At 43.0% G+C, this 19,283-nt stretch overlaps 1 protein-coding gene across 2 annotated transcripts in view; it reads right to left on the reverse strand.

The window, feature by feature from the left end:
- The window catches only part of ACOT9 (acyl-CoA thioesterase 9), a 28,066-nt gene extending 10,737 nt beyond the window's left edge, over nt 1-17,329 (reverse strand). The window contains exons 1-8 of one of the 2 annotated variants that reach the window (XM_036840719.1): nt 17,150-17,329; nt 12,115-12,212; nt 10,947-10,973; nt 10,297-10,342; nt 7,539-7,709; nt 7,243-7,280; nt 3,135-3,218; nt 2,660-2,763 (exon numbers count right to left, since the gene is read on the reverse strand). In XM_036840719.1, coding sequence (XP_036696614.1) covers nt 2,660-2,763; nt 3,135-3,218; nt 7,243-7,280; nt 7,539-7,709; nt 10,297-10,342; nt 10,947-10,973; nt 12,115-12,212; nt 17,150-17,169 — 588 coding nt within the window. In that variant the 5' untranslated portion in view covers nt 17,170-17,329. The remainder of the gene's footprint in view (nt 1-2,659; nt 2,764-3,134; nt 3,219-7,242; nt 7,281-7,538; nt 7,710-10,296; nt 10,343-10,946; nt 10,974-12,114; nt 12,213-17,149) is intronic. The other variant, XM_036840720.1, reaches the window with a different exon arrangement.
- Nucleotides 17,330-19,283: the final 1,954 nt, after the last annotated feature.

Here is a 19,283-nt window from a genome sequence, read left to right on the forward strand (position 1 = left end):
AAAACAGCATCTCAGAGAAGGCAAGAAATTTGCCCACAGTCACATGGCTAATAAGCAGCAGAGCTGGGATTTGAACTTACATTTCAGCCAAACCAGAGGCAGGGTACCTATTGCCACGCTCCCTCTCTGGAATAAAGGATCACTCAAGCCGTGAGTTATTTTTTTTTTTTTTTTTTTAAGTTTATTTATTTATATTTATTTTTGGCTGTGTTGGGTCTTCGTTTCTGTGCGAGGGCTCTCTCTAGTTGCGGCAAGCGGGGGCCACTCTTCATCGCGGTGCGCGGGCCTCTCACTGTCGCGGTTGCGGAGCACAAGCTCCGGACGCGCAGGCTCAGTAGTTGTGGCTCACGGGCCTAGCTGCTCCGCGGCATGTGGGACCCTCCCAGACCAGGGCTCGAACCCGCGTCCCCTGCATCGGCAGGCAGACTCTCAACCACTGCGCCACCAGGGAAGCCCCCAAGCCGTGAGTTATTAATCAAAATGGCCAATGAGAAATGCAAATTTAAAACAAAAGTCTGTACTTCTCTGACACTGATTTTCATTGGCTCTCTCTTCCCAATAATTCCTGTATCTCTTTTTCAACCTATTTGTCCAAGATTCCCTAGAAAGCAGGTCTTATGCCAGGAATCCACCGTGCATCAACCATGAAGATTAAAAAAAGGGTGCGAACAAATCAGAGCAACAACTTTACAATATTTGCTTTAAAAGCAGTATTACCGCCAGTTACAGCAACATGGAAGTTAAAAAATTCAACTGTTGGGCTTCCCTGGTGGCGCAGTGGTTGAGAATCTGCCTGCCAATGCAGGCGACACGGGTTCGAGCCCTGGTCTGGGAAGATCCCACATGCCGCGGAGCAACTAGGCCCGTGAGCCACAATTACTGAGCCTGCGCGTCTGGAGCCTGTGCTCCGCAACAAGAGAGGCCGCGATAGTGAGAGGCCCGTGCACCGCGATGAAGAGTGGCCCCCGCTTGCCGCAACTAGAGAGAGCCCTCGCACAGAAACGAAGACCCAACACAGCAAAAAATAAATAAATAAATAAATAAAAATTAAAAAAAAAAAAAAAAAATTCAACTGTTTACATACAGCATCAAATAAAAAACTACTTACCTATTTTGACAAATAATTTTAAATACTACAGAGCAACCTTCAGACTTTTTCCAAAACGTGAAATGCTTCATAATTCCATAACAGAAAAAAATGTATCTGAATGACAGATCCACTGAATACCCTGACATAACTGAATAAGTCACTCTTAAGTAAGTTTTCACAATGAAATCTTGAACATACTCTGAATTATTTGATTTCTGTACTATTATCCTCTTTGAGGTACTTTTTCTTGACAAATTTCTTCATTTCTTTATAATAGCTATTCTGAGCTTTGCTTATTAGAGAGGCTGTTCCTAACTGCTGTAGTAATCTCAGTGACTGTTATGGGTTGAACTGTGTCCCCCAACAAGATATGTTGACGTCCTAACCCTCAGTACCTGTGCACATTACTTTATTTGGACATAGGGTTGCTGCAGATGTAATCAGGTAAGATGAGGTCACACTGGAGTAGGTGGGCCCTTAATCCAGTATCACTGATGTCCTTATAAGAAGAGAAGAGGACTCCCCTGGTGGCACAGTGGTTAAGAATCCGCCTGCCAATGCAGGGGACACGGGTTCGATTCCTGGTCCAGGAAGATCCCACATGCCGCAGAGCAACTAAGCCCGTGCGCCACAACTACTGAGCCTGCGCTCTAGAGCTCGCAAGCCACAGCTACTGAGCCCGTGTGCTGCAACTACTGAGCCCACGCACCACAACTACTGAAGCCCGCGCACTCTAGGGGCCCGCGTGCCATATCTACTGAGCCCACATGCTGCAACTATTGAAGCCCGCACGCCTAGAGCCCGTGCTCTGCAACAAGAGAAGCCAACACAATGAGAAGCCCACGCACTGCAACGAAGAGCAGCCCCCTGCTCGCCCCAACTAGAGAAAGCCCACGTGCAGCAACAAAGACCAAACGCAGCCGATAAATAAATAAATAAATAAATAAAAGAAGAGAAGAGAAGAGAAGAGACACAGACACACAAGAGAAAAATGCTATGGGATGAAGAAGGAAGAGATTGAAGTGTTACAACTACAAGCCAAGGAATGCCAAAGGGCCAGCAAACCACTAGAAGCTAGGAAGAAAGCATGGAAGGCTTCTCCCCTACAGGTTTTAGAGAGAGCATGGTCCTACTGAGACCTTGATTTTGGATTTCTAGCCTCCCAATTGTTAAGACAATTAATTTCTGTTGTTTTAAGCCACATGGTTTGTGGTACTTTGCTACAGCAGCCCTAGGAAACTAACAGTCACCAATTCCATTCATGCTTAACAGAACTCAAACTGTAGGGAAATTCTCTGGGGCAAAACTAGAAACAAGTACCTTAACAATGGAGCTGTATATGATTTCAAAGTAATAAACAGTAAGCATAAACACCAAATTACGTGTCAGTCTTTGTCCAAGAGGAGGATATTAATAACACACCATCTGTATGACATGAACTTGAATTGTTTTTCTATAAACGGGTGAACTATATATCTGTCTATGGATAGACAGGTGAATAAGATTTTCTTTCACCGACACTAGCTGGCTGTATTGGAACAAGGGGGCAGTCTTCGGGCGCAGACACACCTGGAACATATGCATCTTCACTTCCATGGACGTCTTCCCAACCCAACTAACATGGCCACTGAACTTGATGTCCTGTTCTGGGCTTAAGCATTTCTTACACATATCTACAAAACAGAAAAATCAACCTGAGCCCAAACCATACTCCAAATGTTCTGTACTGTAAATGGATAATTTCATTTGAAATTTTGGCAAATTCCACTATATTTCCTTTTTGTCTCCAAAACTAAAAATAATTTTTCAAAAATAATTTTTGAAAAATTAGACAATGCAAAGAATATAAAAAATAAAACTGGAATCATGCAAAACTCTTCTACCCAAAGATAATAAATATCTTGGTATATTGCAATCTAGACATTTTCATATGCACATATATACATAAAAATTCCCCCATAAAAGGAAAACATTTCCTCTAATCTCAATAATATTTTGTAATTACTAAAAATTCTAAGTATGTCTAGAAAATAATATCACTTACCAATCCTGTCCACCAGGGCTGTAACTATCGATAAAGGAGACATCTTAGCTGAATGAATTTTGTTGTGCATGTAGCAAATAAGAACTGTAGGAAAATAGAAGAGAACCAAATAAAGGAAAAGCAAAATTATTTTTTAACATTCGCAATTTACTCCCTGAAATCCATAAAAAGTCTTGTCTGGTTTTGAAGACCTAATCCTCCATATTCCACTATGGTCTTTTCCTAGAACCAAACACTTTTTTATACATTGAAGAGATCTGGGAATCCTCTACTCTGACTGTCTGTTCAATTTTAGATTTGGTGAGGAAACTGAAGCCCAAAGCCCAGGCCCGCCAGGTGGCTTATTACTACTCAACAGAGGCACGGTGCCTAAATCAGAAAAAGACCCCAGGCACATGAGTCTGACAGCATCAGACATCTTCAAAAAAGAGAAACAAATCACAAGGGCTCAGCTACCTGTTTTCCTCTTGACTCTTTCCTAATCATGAAGCTATTATTTGGCTCAGAGTTCTCCCTCCTTCCCTATATCACCCTCAGCTCCTACACCACCCTGTGGTTATCTGTGTACTTTCCATATCTTAACAAGCATTTAAAGGTGCGAAGCATGGTTCTATGTACCTTACAAATATCAACTCATTTAAAATTGTACTGTACTTCTTTAGTGGTCTCCCTGCTTGCCCTATGATTCATTCAAATTTGTATCATCGGGACTTCCCTGGTGGCACAGTGGTTAAGCATCCTCCTGCCAAAGCAGGGGACACAGGTTCGAGCCCCGGTCTGGGAAGATCCCACATGCCATGGAGCAACTAAGCCCGTGCGCCACAACTACTGAGCCTGCACTCTAGAGCCTGTGAGCCACAACTACTGAGCCTGCGTGCCACAACTACTGAAGCCCACACGCCTAGAGCCCATGCTCCTCAACAAAGACAAGTCACCCCAATGGGAAGCCCGCACACCTCAACAAAGAGTAGCCCCTGCTCGCTGCAACTAGAGGAAGCCCATGCGCAGCAACGAAGACCCAACGCAGCCAAAAAAAAAAAAGAATAAATAAATTTATTAAGAACAAATTTTTTATCATCAACCCTCAGGACAGGGTCTGTGCTCAATAATTATTTGTTGAGTAACAATAAACCCTTTCATCCATGCACCTGCTGAAGGATGTACTGGGGAGATGAGGGGCAAAAGGCAAGAAACTCCATTCAAAAAACTTGTGGTACCCAGGAAAGAAATCCTAAGTGTTTGACCTTCCACAGCATTAGTGGAAATGAAGACAAGAGAAAAGATGCAAGAGCTAAGAAGAAGGCAGGCTTGACAAGACTTGAATTAACTCAGGTTTCTAACTTGCATGAGTGAAGATGGTGTACCATTCACTGAGAAAGAGAATACAGCACAGGGAGAGCAGAATGGACTGTTTTCAACATGTTGAATTTGAGAAGTCCATGGCACATCCAAATGAAGATGGCCAGTAGGCAGGAGGACAAACTGGTCTGCAACTCACAAAGCAGGCCAGGAAATGTAGCTTCTTAAGTATTCCACATACTGAGAGCAACTGAAGCACTGGGATTGAAGATTATTTATAGAGAAAGTGCAGATCCCAACAACAAAAAGGGCAGAAGACAAAACCCTGAAGATAAGTGACATTTAAAGGATCAACAGAGAAAGAGGAATCCACAAAGGAGACTGGGAAGTAGCAGCCTGAGAGGCAGGAGGAAATGTCACCAAAGCCCAAGGGTGAGTTTGACATCATTAGGAGCTTCAAAGGCGTCAGGTAAACCCTGAGAAGCACCCACGAGATCACACAGTAAGGGGGACAGTGGAGAGTCTGGCACAATCAGCTCAATGACACGGAGGAGCAGAAGCCAGAACACAAAGTTAGCTCTACAGTGAGAGAGAAAGAAAACTGGAGAGTGTTATAAGGGAAGGAGATTTTACCTATTTTTCATTGTAAGATGCAAGAGCCTTGAATATGTTTAGAAGTTAAGGGAAAAGCGAGGTTGAGAAAAGGCTTGAGATATGAGGGACATATCTTCAGGGTACGTGATAAGGCAAGTTCCTTGAAGAAATGGAAGGAATAGAATCAAGTGAACAGGTGAAAGGGCCTGACCATCAACAGGAGGTGATGAAGAAAAACAGGGTAGTGGCAGGGGAGTGTGTATATTTAGGGACACCTAAGTAAACCAAAGTCAAGTGTGTGTGTGTGTGTCTGTGTGTGTCTGTGTGTGTGTGTCTCTGTGTGTGTGTGATTTTTTTTTAAAAGGCCAATAAGAATTTTAAAGCAGGTTTATTTAATCTGAAGAAAAACGTAGCTAGCCGTAAGCCTAACAATGGATTTGTGTCTCTATTTTAAAGATTATTAGAGCCTTTTTTTAAACCCTTTCCCAACAGTTCAGTCCAAAAGCCATTACGTAGGAGCAAGCAAGATAGATAGCCCAGAGTCGGGTGCTAAAGCCCAAGAGGGGTCAGGAAGACATGCAGGGAGGCAATGAGCGAGATGGCCCAGCATGCCGCAGCCCGAGCACAATGACGAGGGGGACCTGGGATGGAGCAGAATCCCACTGAGGTGAGGGGAGCGTCCATGAGGGTTTCGGGGTGGCGGCAATATGAAATTGGCTACATACAGGGGAACTGATCAAATAAGTAAATGTACTACAGATAATGGAGCCAGCTGGAGAAGGGAATTACAAATGAGAAAAGGGAGGAATTAAGAATGAACCTGTGGTTGAATTAGAATTGGAACTATCAGTATGAACCCAGGGTTCCTATAGATAGACAGACAGACAGACAGGTAGGTAGGTAGACAGATAAGGAGGGAGAGACAGGGAGGGAGGAAGGAAAGGAGGGAGGGAGAGAGGAAGGAAGGAAGGAATACACATACAGGCAGGCATGTATAGATGTAAATGTACATGTACGTGCATATATTCCCCAGCTCATCCACTGAAAGCACAGAGGAATAGTGATACCCCAGCAACAATGACAACTCCCAGCACCCAGATCTTGGTTTCTAAATATCATTCTCATTAAAAAGAATCAGGGCTCCTCAGAGATTTGGCTGATTCCAGGACTAGGGCAGGGAAAGTACAAATGAGCCTAGAAATGTTCCGCCAGAAAGTGAGGAAGTGCTCAAAGAATGATGGGGACACAGCCAAAAAAAATCCACAGAAGCCAGCAAGAAGAATGAAGGGCAGTCCTGGGACAAGTTGAGCATCAAAACAGATGATAGAAATATATTATAATCTATTCAGTAAAATAGGAATCCCTGAGTCCATACTGATTTTAAAGTAATTGATAAAAGTCTAATGAAGAATGGGATATTTACAAGGTCTCAAAGTACCTCCCTACAAGGTACTTATTAATTACAAAGGGGAAAAGAGTAACTTTACAGCAAAGAAGCCTGGAAGACACCACCTTCATCAAGGAATCAAAGTTAACATCACAGTAATGGGACAAATTAGAATTATGCACTACCTGCTAAGATGCAATAAAAACACAGCATCCCTTCTGTGGACACTCCTGCCAAAGATGCATGTCCCAAATCTAACTTTGGGGAAGCATCAAACATACCCGAATTGAGAGAAATTCCACAAAAGAACTGGCCCATAACCTTCAAAAGTATCAAGGTCATTAAAGTCAGGGAAAGACTGAGGAACTATCCCTGACACAACAACTAAATGCAACATGTGATTCAGAACTGGATCCAGAACTGGATCCTTCTGCTATAAAGGACCTCTGGCCAAAGTTGAATGGGGTCTGAGGATTAGACTGTCTAAATATCAGTGTTAAGTTATTGATTTTGAGGGTTATATTGTGGTTATGAAGGAGAATGTCCTTGTTTGTAGGAAATACACGTGAAAATATTTGGGGGTGATGTGCATCGTGTCAGCAACATACTCTCACATGATTCAGGGGAGAACAACTCTTTGTACTCTGCAACTTTTCGGTAAATTTACTTAAATAATTATGACAATTCAGAAGTAGTAGATGCCCTTCTTTTTCTGCTCGTTTAGAATATCTCCATCTGTGCAAGTTAAAGAATAAAAAGACCCTTTCCAGCCAGAGGATTCAATGTATTACTGTAAGTACCAGTTTAAAAATACTAAAATATCAGTACCTCCTAAGCTGTCAAGATCCTCAAGAATCCTGCCAAACCTGTGAAATAAAGAAAACTGTGATGAAATGAAATCATAATGATCACCCTTTAAAAAAAAATAACACTATGGGGTGATAAATATCTACTAAAATTGATTATGGTGATGGTAGCACAACTCTCTAAATATACGAAAAACCAGAGAATCACACACTTTAAATAAGTGAACAGTATGATGTGTGAATTATATCTCAAAGTTGTAATAAAGAAAGGAAATAAAATAAAAACAAATGACACAAACAGAAATAGTGCCGTGTTACCTTACAGTGTTTTGAACAGTCAAATATTTCTCTCGTAATTCAGGCTGACTGCCCAAAGGTAAGAGAACTTCAATGTAACTGTCTTTCATTCTCCTAGGTGGCAGTCCTTTCTGTGACGTAGCCAAAAAACTATGAAGTAATTTTCTTTCCTCCATTGCTTTCACGTGGTCTCTGAGAAGAAAGGACACAAGCTTCATAAAACATAGGACAGTGCTATCCCCCAACTCCAGTGACATACAGGTCAGTCAGACACCATCAAAAGAGGAAAGAGCAGGTCTGGACCTACCTCATCTCCTTTTCCTTCCCTCCCTTCCTACCTGCCACTTGGTGAAATCAAAAATTTCTCAGGCTAGTAGATAAGAAAAATACACTTATAAGTGATATAGATATATCCAAATGAACTATATATTCACCCTCATCAAAAAGTGTATTCAAAGAATAGAATCTTTGAAATGAAATTAAAAATACAGAAATGGACATAATAGAGTGTAAATATATGTACGGATATATATATCTACGCTAAAGAACAACATAGCCACTGAACTCCATATTCCCGTTTCTCACCTTGACAAGTCTCGTATTCTCTGTGCCCCAGCTCTCTCTCTCTCTGCCTTCAATTTCAGGAAAGAGAGACAGAGGAGGAAAAATGGAGTATATCCAAAAGAAGTTTGGAAGGCAGAGCAAAAGGTAAAGAGGAAGAGAACATGAAAAGGAGACAGAAAGGGAAGAAAAAGAAGAGACGATTAAGGTGGAAGAAAAGAGAGAGACAAGGGGATAGGGAACTAAAATGTTGACAATATCACTAATTAAGCTGTCTTTCTAAGCTTTACTTATGAAGTATTATTGCCAGAAAAGTGTAGCCTACAAAAATATAGGGAGGGAACTGACGAACAAGTTAAATGGCACCAGGTAAATCCAGAATGTGGAACATTCAACAAGACACATGGCTTGGCCTCTTTAAAATCAAGCTCATGAGGAAAAAGAAAAGGAGAGGGGCTTCCCTGGTGGCGCAGCGGTTGAGAATCTGCCTGCCAATGCAGGGGACACGGGTTCGAGCCCTAGTCTGGGAAGATCCCACATGCCGCGGAGCAACTGGGCCCGTGAGCCGCAATTACTGAGCCTGCACGTCTGGAGCCTGTGCTCCGCAACGGGAGAGGCCGCGATAGTGAGAGGCCCGCGCACCGCGATGAAGAGTGGCCCCCGCTTGCCACAACTGGAGAGAGCCCTCGCACAGAAACGAAGACCCAACACAACCATAAATAAATAAAAATAAAATTTAAAAAAAAAAAAAAAAAAAAAAGAAAAAGAAATGCGCAACCTAAAAAAAAAAAAAAAGAAAAGGAGGGAGGGATAACTATTATCCTAGATTAGGGGAGACTAAAGAGTCATAACCACGAAATGCAATATGCAATTGTTTACCAGATCTTGATTTTTTTTAAAAAGCTATAAAAGATATGCGGGGAACAATTGAGGAATTCTGAATATGGGTAAATAATATGCTATTAGGGAATTACTGCCAATTTCATTATGTAAGAGAATATCTTATTTGTTGGAGATGCACGACTGCTGATTTTGTTACATAGGAAAATATACTTATTTATTAGAGATGTATTGGAATATAACTGGAGCTGAAGTGTCATGATACCTTTATAGTTTAGCCAGTATATGTATATTGGCAAATCTGGAAAAATGTTCATAAGTATCCAATTCAGATAGTGGGAACAAAGGTATTCATTTCTTCTACTTTTCAGAAAATTGAAATTTTTCATATAAAGAGATAAAAAGAAGTCATTAGGGGGCTTCCCTGGTGGCGCAGTGGTTAAGAATCCGCCTGCCAATGCCGGAGACACGGGTTCGAGCCCTGGTCCCGGAGGATCCCACATGCCGCGGAGCGGCTGGGCCCGTGAGCCACAATTACTGAGCCTGCGCGTCTGGAGCCTGTGCTCCGCAACAAGAGAGGCCGCGATAGTGAGAGGCCCGTGCACTGCGATGAAGAGTGGTCCCCACTTGCCACAACTGGAGAAAGCCCTCGCACAGAAACGAAGACCCAACACAGCCATAAATAAATAAATAAATAAATAAAATTTAAAAGAGATAAGCAAAACATTCTCTCTATAAATTTGATCTTTAAAAAAAAAAGTCTAATTTGTTAAAAAAAAAAAAGAAGTCATTAGATAATTTTTATACCAAATAGATTACTGTTATTGTGCTTTTTCTTTTTATCTCATTTTAGCCTCAAAATTCTATGCACCAAGAGGGATATTATCCTATTTTACAGCAGGGAAATACTAAGAGAAAAGAGAAAGATTGTATGGGAGGCCTGGTTAATTGTGATCTAACAAGAAGCAGTAAAGGAGTCAGGGTGCATGAAATAGAAAAACCAGGAAACTTGGGTTCAAGTCCCAAACCTGGTACTCAATCACTCAATGTCTGAGTTTCAATCTCATCATGTGCAAAAAAGGAATAGGAACATATGTCATAAGCACGTCACAAGTTTCACTGAGAATCAGTGAGGTAATACTCCTGAATACACTTTGAAAAATGCAGAGTACGTGTAAATTACATGATTTTACGACAACAAAGCATCAACTGATGAGTATGTTGGAATGTTGATCTTCTCCCCCAAGTAAAAAAAACTCTCAACCCATTTCTGAACAAAGGGTTCCCCCCATTCCTACACTGGGACCATCAACTGAGCCTAAACACAGCCTAGCACACCGCTTAGGGATAGAAGAACGAATAAACACAGAGCACGTACCTCCAGTTTGTGGATGCTCCTACTATCTCCCGCAACTTATCTCGAACTGAAACAAAAATAAAGAGGTCATTCCATGAAACAAAGAAAGTGAGAAATGGATTATGGCAACGAGCTCAAGAACTACGAAAAGCGATTCATGCACTCAAAAGCTTCAAAGATCCATGAATTTCCATTTAATGCCACAAAACAAACAGCTCAGGGAAGGGATCAGGCCTTTGCTTCCCGAAAACTTGAAACAACTATTGTCTCCTTAGTGCAGAAAAGAATATCCTTGTGTCAATCACTGGGATTTATATAAATAAGCAAAAAAGGATAACTCCAATTATTCATCTGCTGGGGCTGTATCAGTGCTGGCAGGAGTCCCTTTATGATGAAGATATTATGAACAGAATCCCTGCCTATCTTCTTATAGGCAGTGGGACTAAGACTAATATCAAAATTTGAATCTCACTCTAATTGATTTCTCATATATTTATACTACCCTAAATGTTAGAAAAGTTGAGGCAAGAAAAATGAAGCAAAAAAGGCAAGGCAAAAAAAAGCAGTTTAAGTTTAGTTAATGCCCATTGCCCAAAAGTGCAAGAATGAATTAGTGCGAAAAAAAATTTAAGCACTTATAAAAAAAAATTGATACTAATTACCACACACACCATGATTCACATGTATTGGTGAACATGCTATATGGATAAAGGGGAAATAAATTAGATAAGCAGTAGTAAGTCAATACTAAAAAATAAATCTATAGGATTTTAAATAATGTTTTGAGTTCATGTGTTTTTTTCTAGCATTTTAAAATACATATTCAGGTTACAGAAAATTAACTATAGCAATCCTTGGTCCTTCAACAACTAAATATTTGATCAAAACCAAATATGGTTAGATGAACATACATCTTAATTTTCATGAAAAAGTGGTTGATTTTTCTATCAATTGTTATAGGGAATTCCCTGGTGGTCCAGTGGTTAGGACTTGGCACTTTCACTGCCAGGGCCAGGGTTCAATCCCTGGTCAAGGAGCTAAGATCCTGCAAGCCACGGCCAAAGGAAAAAAAAAAAAACCCACAATTGTTATATACCATAAATTAGGTGCAAACTCTAATTACAATGAAATCATAGAGTAGTACTGCACCAAAAATATCCATTAGTAAATTAGTCTTATTTCTGATTTTTTTTCCTCCTGAGCTCCTTGAATAAAAGAATGGACAGAAAGTATCCCAAGTAGTACACAGACTACTGATGCTCAGTGACATAAAATGATTATTACTAGTTTATAATCAGTGTAAGAAGAAAGGCAGGTGTTGAGGGCCAAGAAACAAAGCAGAATTTTAAATTATATATATACATATATATTTATTTGGATCCTTTAAACAAGTCCCAGTTTTCATTATAATGAATATTCCTACATTGACAAAGACATCCATAGTTTGCATATGGATTAGTTACTGAAATTAACTTCAATTAACAGGGTCCCTCTAACAAAACTACGGACTAGGAGCGTTTAGTTGGTACAACTGAAGGGCCTGTCTCTTGCTTATGCATTAGATCTCTTTTTTCCATGCCTTCCACTTCAGTACCTACACAAAGGAAGCAGAAATCATTTAACTAAAAGAGCTCAGTCCCCAAGGCTCCCAGGAACCAAAGCTCAAGTACTGTATGTGATTTCAACCCAAAGCTATCCTGGTCATTTTCTAAGTGAGAAGTTTATGAAAGATCTACCTTTAGTATGCCTCATTTGCCCTAAACTGTCTATCTACATGCTTCGTAAATAAAACAGGGTTTTCCCCCCACATAGGCCTAAAAGGTAAACACCCATGCTTGCCTTCATGAATGTGGAAGACTCTCTGTTTCTCGGGATTCTGAGATCCTTGAGTCAGTCCTCTGCTGGGAGCAAGCAGCCCTTTGCTCAGGGTACAAAGCCTACAAAACAAGATGAAACACGCTTCGAGAAGGTTCCATGACTTCTTCCCTGGCAACCCCAAAGACCTGTGCCTCCTCCAGAGCACTCAGCCATCCCACATCCTTAGTAAATACTGTCTTATAGGGTCTGTACATGTTTCTCAAGCATATGTATATTTGCACATGAGGCTACTCCGTAAATCATCTCTCCAATAAGAGTAAACATTTCTTGAGAGCAGAGACCAATTAGGTAATGATCTACAAAATAAATAAAAGATATCAACCAGGTTTAATGGATTTATTCTTATTAGCTTCAGAAACCCAGAATCAATTTGGTAAACAGCTGAGTAAACTAATTATGAACATTTATTTCGTTGTCATACCATACTTCCTCAATAAATAAGCTAAACCCAATTATAAGTCAATCAACTTTGAAAACAGAATTAACCCTTTCCAGGGTTACCCAAAGAGAGTATTTATTGGACCTAGGCAGAAATTTCCTACTCCCCAATGGAATAAAGTCAAAGCTATTTACCCCAATGCGTCGAAACTGTTCTCCCAAAATAAGTTGTTTAACTTGATTTTGGCTCACTATTGCTTAACTGTTGACTCCTAACCACACACTATCCTATCAGGGATAACACACGTATAGTATCAGGGACTGACAAACTGATCTGTTGAGAGCACAGTGGAAGAAGGCAAGGCATTGAAAAGGTAGAGAACCCCAGATACTCTTACTCATTCTAGCTCAAGTGACTAGTAAATTCTTACTACCTAATGCCAGGTCCAATGATGACTAACCTATTTTTAAAAAGCATACTTTAAATTTTCTTTAGAGCCCAAATTTATTATAGATTTCTCTTCTGAATTACAGCATTCAGGAAGAGTCTCTGAGTAAAAATATTTGGTAAAATCTACAAGTAGTTTTGATACTTGTCCTACTAGAACAAATCCTGGTCCTTTCACCAAGTCAACTACTCTAACTGCAAAGAACACAAAAATAGCAGCACATGCTCACTGGCTAATTCAACTCCTTAGCCAGCCACTCATCACACTGGCCCTGATACAATCCCTGCTGGTTCACTAAGACTGGAATACTTCCTAAAGCATTTGGGGTTTTGGTTTTGTGTTTATTCTCCAGTCACACAACTAACAAGCCTCTATCTTACATAGTTGTGGTTTATTTTTTCACAATAAATTTTCCATTTATGTACTTTTATATGTGAATTAATATTTCAGTCTTCTTGTTCTTGACCTTCTAATTTGCATTTTCTCAGAACATGAGTTAAACTTTTTTCTTTTTCACTATTTCATTTTATGTATTTTCTGTAGGTTCAAATCCCTCACTGAAGGAAACAAGAGCATGTGGTCCTTCCTTCTGCCATCTCAGAAACTATCGTTCTGCAACTGAATATATCAGGTTTTAAAAAGCACACTGGAAAAAGCTAAAATCTTCCATTGCTACTATTAGCTGAAAGAGCAGAAAAATAATGCCCTCGATACATTAATTAGCAATAATAATAGTTGCAGTAGATGATCTCAATATAAGAAATGAGATCTGACTCTGAATGGCTAAATATTGTGAATACTCATCACAAACTAACAGGAGCTGTAAAACTGATCTCACATATTTGGGTAAATACACATATATACAAGCATTTCTGTTTTGTTCCTTAAGAAGCAGCATTTTCTGAAAAGTGATGAAAATCATCCCATCCTGCCTGAGTGAAAAGCAGTGTAGTATACAGAGGTTAAGAGCCTGACCATGGGGACTCCCCTGGTGGCACAGTGGTTAAGAATCCGCCTGCCAATGCAGGGGACGCGGGTTTGAGCCCTGGTCCGGGAAGATCCCACCACAACGAAGAGTAGCCCCCTCTCACAGCAACTAAAGAAAGCCTGTGTGCAGCAACGAAGACCCAACGCAGCCAAAAAAAAATACTTAAAAAAAAAAAACTCTATTCCAGAAAGGCATGCTTCTCCAAAGTCTCCCCTAAAAGTCAAAAATGACCAGAAATTTGGAAATAAGCCAGGCACTATAATGGACCATCTCTGAATGGAGACTCAAACAGAGATAGTAAAGAGGGAGTTGATGAATACAGAGAAACACTTGGGCCAAATTATTTGGAAAACTGTGGTCCTGCAGCCCTGTTGGTTGCATACTGCCATAATAAATTTGAAAACATATCCCTGTAACACAGCAAAGGCCTAATGTGAGTGCTTTTTTTAAAATCATTGATTAGGGCTTCCCTGGTGGCACAGTGGCTGGGAATCCGCCTGCCAATGCAGGGGACACAGGTTCGAGCCCTGGCCCGGGAAGATCCCATATGCCACGGAGCAGCTAAGCCTGTGCACCACAACTACTGAGCCTGTGCTCTAGAGCCCGCATGCCTCAACTACTAAAGCCCATAAGCCACAACTACTGAGCCCGTGAGCCACAACTACAGGAGCCCGTGAGCCACAACTACTGAAGCCCGCGCGCCTAGAGCCGGTGCTCCGCAACAAGAGAAGCCACTGCAATGAGAAGCCCACGCACTGCAACGAAGAGTAGCCCCTGCTCGCCGCAACTAGAGAAAACCCACGCACAGCAACGAAGACCCAATGTGCCAAAAATAAATAAATAAATATATAAATTTATTAAAAATATATATATTTGGGCTTCCCTGGTGGCGCAGTGGTTGAGAGTCTGCCTGCCAATGCAGGGGACACGGGTTCGAGCCCTGCTCTGGGAGGATCCCACATGCCGCAGAGCAACTGGGCCCGTGAGCCACAACTAAAAAAAAAAAAAAAATATATATATATATATATATATTTAAAAACAATAAAATCGTTGATTATATTAATCATATACTGGTATAATAAATTTCTATTCTCTTGTGAACATTTGGCTTATTGTAACTTTTCACTACAATTTGATATAATCCCTACTGATAATCAGATGAAACCTGTGGACCCTCATGCCCAGTAGTTGTTGGGGAGGAATACATTTTTATTGATACAGAAAATGGTATATACTATTTCAGATGGTTCACAGACCACTCCCTTTTGACACCCCCATGGGCCCCTAGATTTAAAAAATTGTGATTCAGACCAACCTTCTGAAAAAACTGAGGCCCAAAGGAATTAGATGACTTTTCCCCTGCCTGTCAACTGGCACACTGGATAGAGCCCAGTTCTTCTAATCCCTCCCCACCTCATACACACCATACATGTAAGGAAACTGCTCTTTTCACAGTCTCAGGCTACTTCCCTTTATATATGCAACACTGAGGTGGAGGGAGCAGGAGAATGGTTCAATCACTGCTTAACACCTCAGTACCTCAGGGTTAATGGTTTATTCCCTGATAAGCCCTCAGGAGTTTCACCTACAGCAAATCCTCTAGGCCTTTAGAAGAAACTGTCAAGAGGCCTCTACAGTCAGGCCCTAGGACTCCATGATTCAACCTTTCCAATAAAAGGAGACCAAGGAGCCCAACCTCTCCATGGCTAGCCAAGTGAGTCACAAAAGTCGCATGAAGGTGTGATCGTAAGTGTCTTAGCTGTTCTGGGTTCCAAGCTTAGGGTGGGTGTCCGGGAAGAGTTTTCAGTACCAAAACAGGCAATGCCACTCATATGCCCTCCACTCTGGGGAAATGCCTCAATTTAGAGACTAAACAAATTCAGATGACTCTTTTGTGAGTTGGGGGAAAAAAGAAGTACAAAGATTGCCCACCAGTCAAATAACCTAATCATGTCAGACAGTCTGTATTCATTTATGTACTCTTTCTCTCACTAGACACTAATGGAATACCTGCTTAAGGTTCAACAGGACTCAAAGGAAATGAGCCACAGGTTTATAAGGAGTTCAGGGCAAAGACAGAAGACTTCCAAGGAAGGTTTCCTCAGAGAAGACACATGAACAAAACCCTGGAGCTTGTAGAAGGCCTGTCACATCATGTCCAATGCAAGCTAAATCCAACTGTGGCTCTTCTTGTAATGACCTTCAACCCATCTTCAAACAGTATAACAAAGTAAATAAGAGAATGAGAGAGACAGAGAGACGCAGAGAACCTTTTTCAACTGAGAGCAAGGTCCACAGGGACAATGAGAGAGATCCAGGGCCCCCAAGAGAACTGCTGGGGATCACTGTCACTCGGAACCACTGTGGGCCACACCAGGGGGGCTGGCATACCTATAGCGGGATGAATTCAGAAGCTGCAACAGGGGTGAGCCCCCTGGGACCCAACCAGGCAGAAAGAACTTGGAACAGCTGGAGTGCTCCGGTGAAGGGGGTTGGGGGAGAGCCAGACATGCCCTGGAGTCTAAAGCCCTGCGCCTTAACTGGACAAGCTGGGATGATGACTTACCCAAAAAGGCATCCTCCTTGTCAAAGGGGCCCAATCAAAGCCACTCCCCCACCTAGCCTTACAGGCCTTGCTGCTCGGTAAAAGTAAAGTGCAATCAGCACCAGGGGCCCTGGTCACACAGTCCTGAGGTCCTGAAAGCCCAAAAGGCGCCCTGCAATCTCTACCCACATTACAACACACTTAAGTCAGAGTCCAAGTCAGTCAAGCACTCAACCTTTAAAACGCTCTGCAAAGGAGGGCAGAGGGCCGGAAAAGGAACGTGCAACCCTAAGTACTAGCTTTCCGACAGGGGCTAACTCCAAACCACCCCCCTGATGAGCAAAGAGATAGGAATTTCAGGGAACGCCCAACTTCCTCCCTTAAAGGGCCGCTTCGCTTTTAACATCAAACTCCGGGCCAGAACACGCGAAGGTGGGGGGCGCGGGGCCCCACCCTAGGCCGGCGGGGTCGCGGTAGGCGACCGCCCTTCCCCACCCGGCCCTATTTTCTGCCCAAAAGCCCCGGTACTAGTTTCGCCCTCCGCGGCCCGCTCCTTCCGCCCGGGCCAGCTAGCAGCGCGGAGGGCGGGCATGGGCGCCCCCCGGCCCGCGCCCCGCCAGACCCCCGGCTACCTACCGCAGCGCCGCCCGCCTCATGGCGCTTGCCCGCCGCCGCACACGTGACCACAGACCCGGGACCCGCGCGCTGGTCGGCGGAGGGAAGTTGGGGCAATGGAAGGCGGGAAAGGGATCGCGGGCGCCGGACTAGACCTTGCTCCCCAGGACCGCACCCTTGCAGCGCGGCCGCGGGCGGGGGCGGGGCCTCGTTGCCCGGGGGCGGGGCCGCGCTGCGCATGAAGGCCCACTCTTTGGCGAGAAGCTAGAGTTAGTCTCTCTCCTCCATTGTTGATTAAATGCATCAGGCGGCACCTCTGGGGTGTGACTAGAGGCTAGGTGCAGCCGCATCCTTGGAGCTTGTCTCCGTTATCCCGCTTCGCTGAAGGCTGCGCGACCTTCATCCCCAAGCCCTGGCTCCCGGTCAGCCCTTAGCTGCACGTTGGAATCTTCTGGGCAGCTTTCCAAAATACCGATGCCTGGGCCCCACCCTATGGAGAGTCTGAATTAAGGGTGCAGCCTGGTCTTCAGGATGTCTAAAGGCGCCCCAGGTGATGCTAACGTAAGCAAAGGTTGAAAACCTTTACCCGAAGGGGAAAAAATTGTTCCTCTCCTAATTTCGGTCTGCCCCCTAGTGTTTGACAGTTGGAGATCTTGGCCCGCCCAGAGAGATTCAAGGCCAAAAAGTTAAGATGATTTTTACCCTAGAATCTGATTTTCCATTTCATTCAACGAATTCTTATTCAGCTGTTTGCAGTGCGCAAGACGCTGTAGATTCTGGAGATGCAACAAAACAGACAAAACTCCCTGCCCTTAGGGGGCTTACGTTATAGGGAAGGAAAACAAGTCAGCAAGCAAGTTAGCAAATTATATCGTTTCAAACGTGATAAAGCGGTCTAAGGAGGAAATAAAATAAGGTAATGAGGGGGGATCTTTCCAGAATACATGCCCGTCTTGCTTTGTCCTTGAAGATGGTAATTTCCTAAAAGGCAGGGTTGATATCGTATGCTTTTTCTGATACCCCATGCTTACTAAAAATTTGTCTATTTTAATTAAGCTGGCTTTTTTTAAAAATCACTTTATGAATTACAAATGGAGCACGGTCTTTGGCTTTCTCTTTCCTCTCCACCTAACTTTCCCTGCTTTTATCAGTCCCACATCCAGAAGACTCTCCTTTTGGCCTGCAGGGATCTCACCTTCCTTTTTATTCATGTTGTCCATACCTTTTCAGTGACGGTTTTGTTTTGTTTTGTGGCAGCTGTACTGAAACCGAGCAGGACCCTACAGGGCCTTCCCAGGTACAGATTCCCCCCTCCCCCACCATATCTCCTGCCTCTCGTTTATAGAAAAGCTTTAGCCTCCTAGGCCTTCCCCAAGTTCTATGAAGCAAATTTAATCAGAGAAGTGAGAAGATACAGAAACAAAGGAAAAACAGTCAAGCAAGACAAAATAATAATAATTTAGCCATAAAGCAAAGTCAAGGACCTTTAGCGTCTCCTCAAGAGCTATAGATAATATCCTGAGCCACATCCTTGATTTGTTTTGCAGATACTGAAGCCCCCACCAGGTGGGAGAAGTTTACTGCATGCTGCCCACAAGCACATAGACCCCAGACCAGCTGGAACCAGAAGGTTGATGACGTTTAACTCCCAAAATTCCACCCTGTTACCTCACCGCCAACCAATCAGAAGAATGTCCACAAGCTGATCAGGCCCCCCTACAATCCTCACCTGTAATGTGGCCTTTAAAAGCCCTTCCCTGGGGGCTTCCCTGGTGGCGCAGTGGTTGAGAGTCTGCCTGCCAATGCAGGGGACACGGGTTCGAGCCCTGGTCTGGGAAGATCCCACATGCCGCAGAGCAACTGGGCCTGTGAGCCACAATTGCTGAGCCTGCGCGTCTGGAGCCTGTGCTCCGCAATGGGAGAGGCCGCGATGGTGAGAGGCCTGCGCACCGCGATGAAGAGTGGCCCCCGCTTGCCACAACTGGAGAAAGCTCTCGTGCAGAAACGAAGACCCAACACAGCCATAAATAAATAAAAATTAAAAGCCCTTCCCTGAAAGCCATCAGGGAGTTCGGGCCTTTTGAGCATGAGCTGCCCTATCTTGTTGCTTGACCCCACTTTGGGCGCCTTGCAGTAAACACTATACTTTCCTTCA

The sequence above is a fragment of the Balaenoptera musculus genome, chromosome X (assembly GCF_009873245.2).
Source record: "Balaenoptera musculus isolate JJ_BM4_2016_0621 chromosome X, mBalMus1.pri.v3, whole genome shotgun sequence".
Taxonomy (NCBI): Eukaryota; Metazoa; Chordata; class Mammalia; order Artiodactyla; family Balaenopteridae; genus Balaenoptera; species Balaenoptera musculus.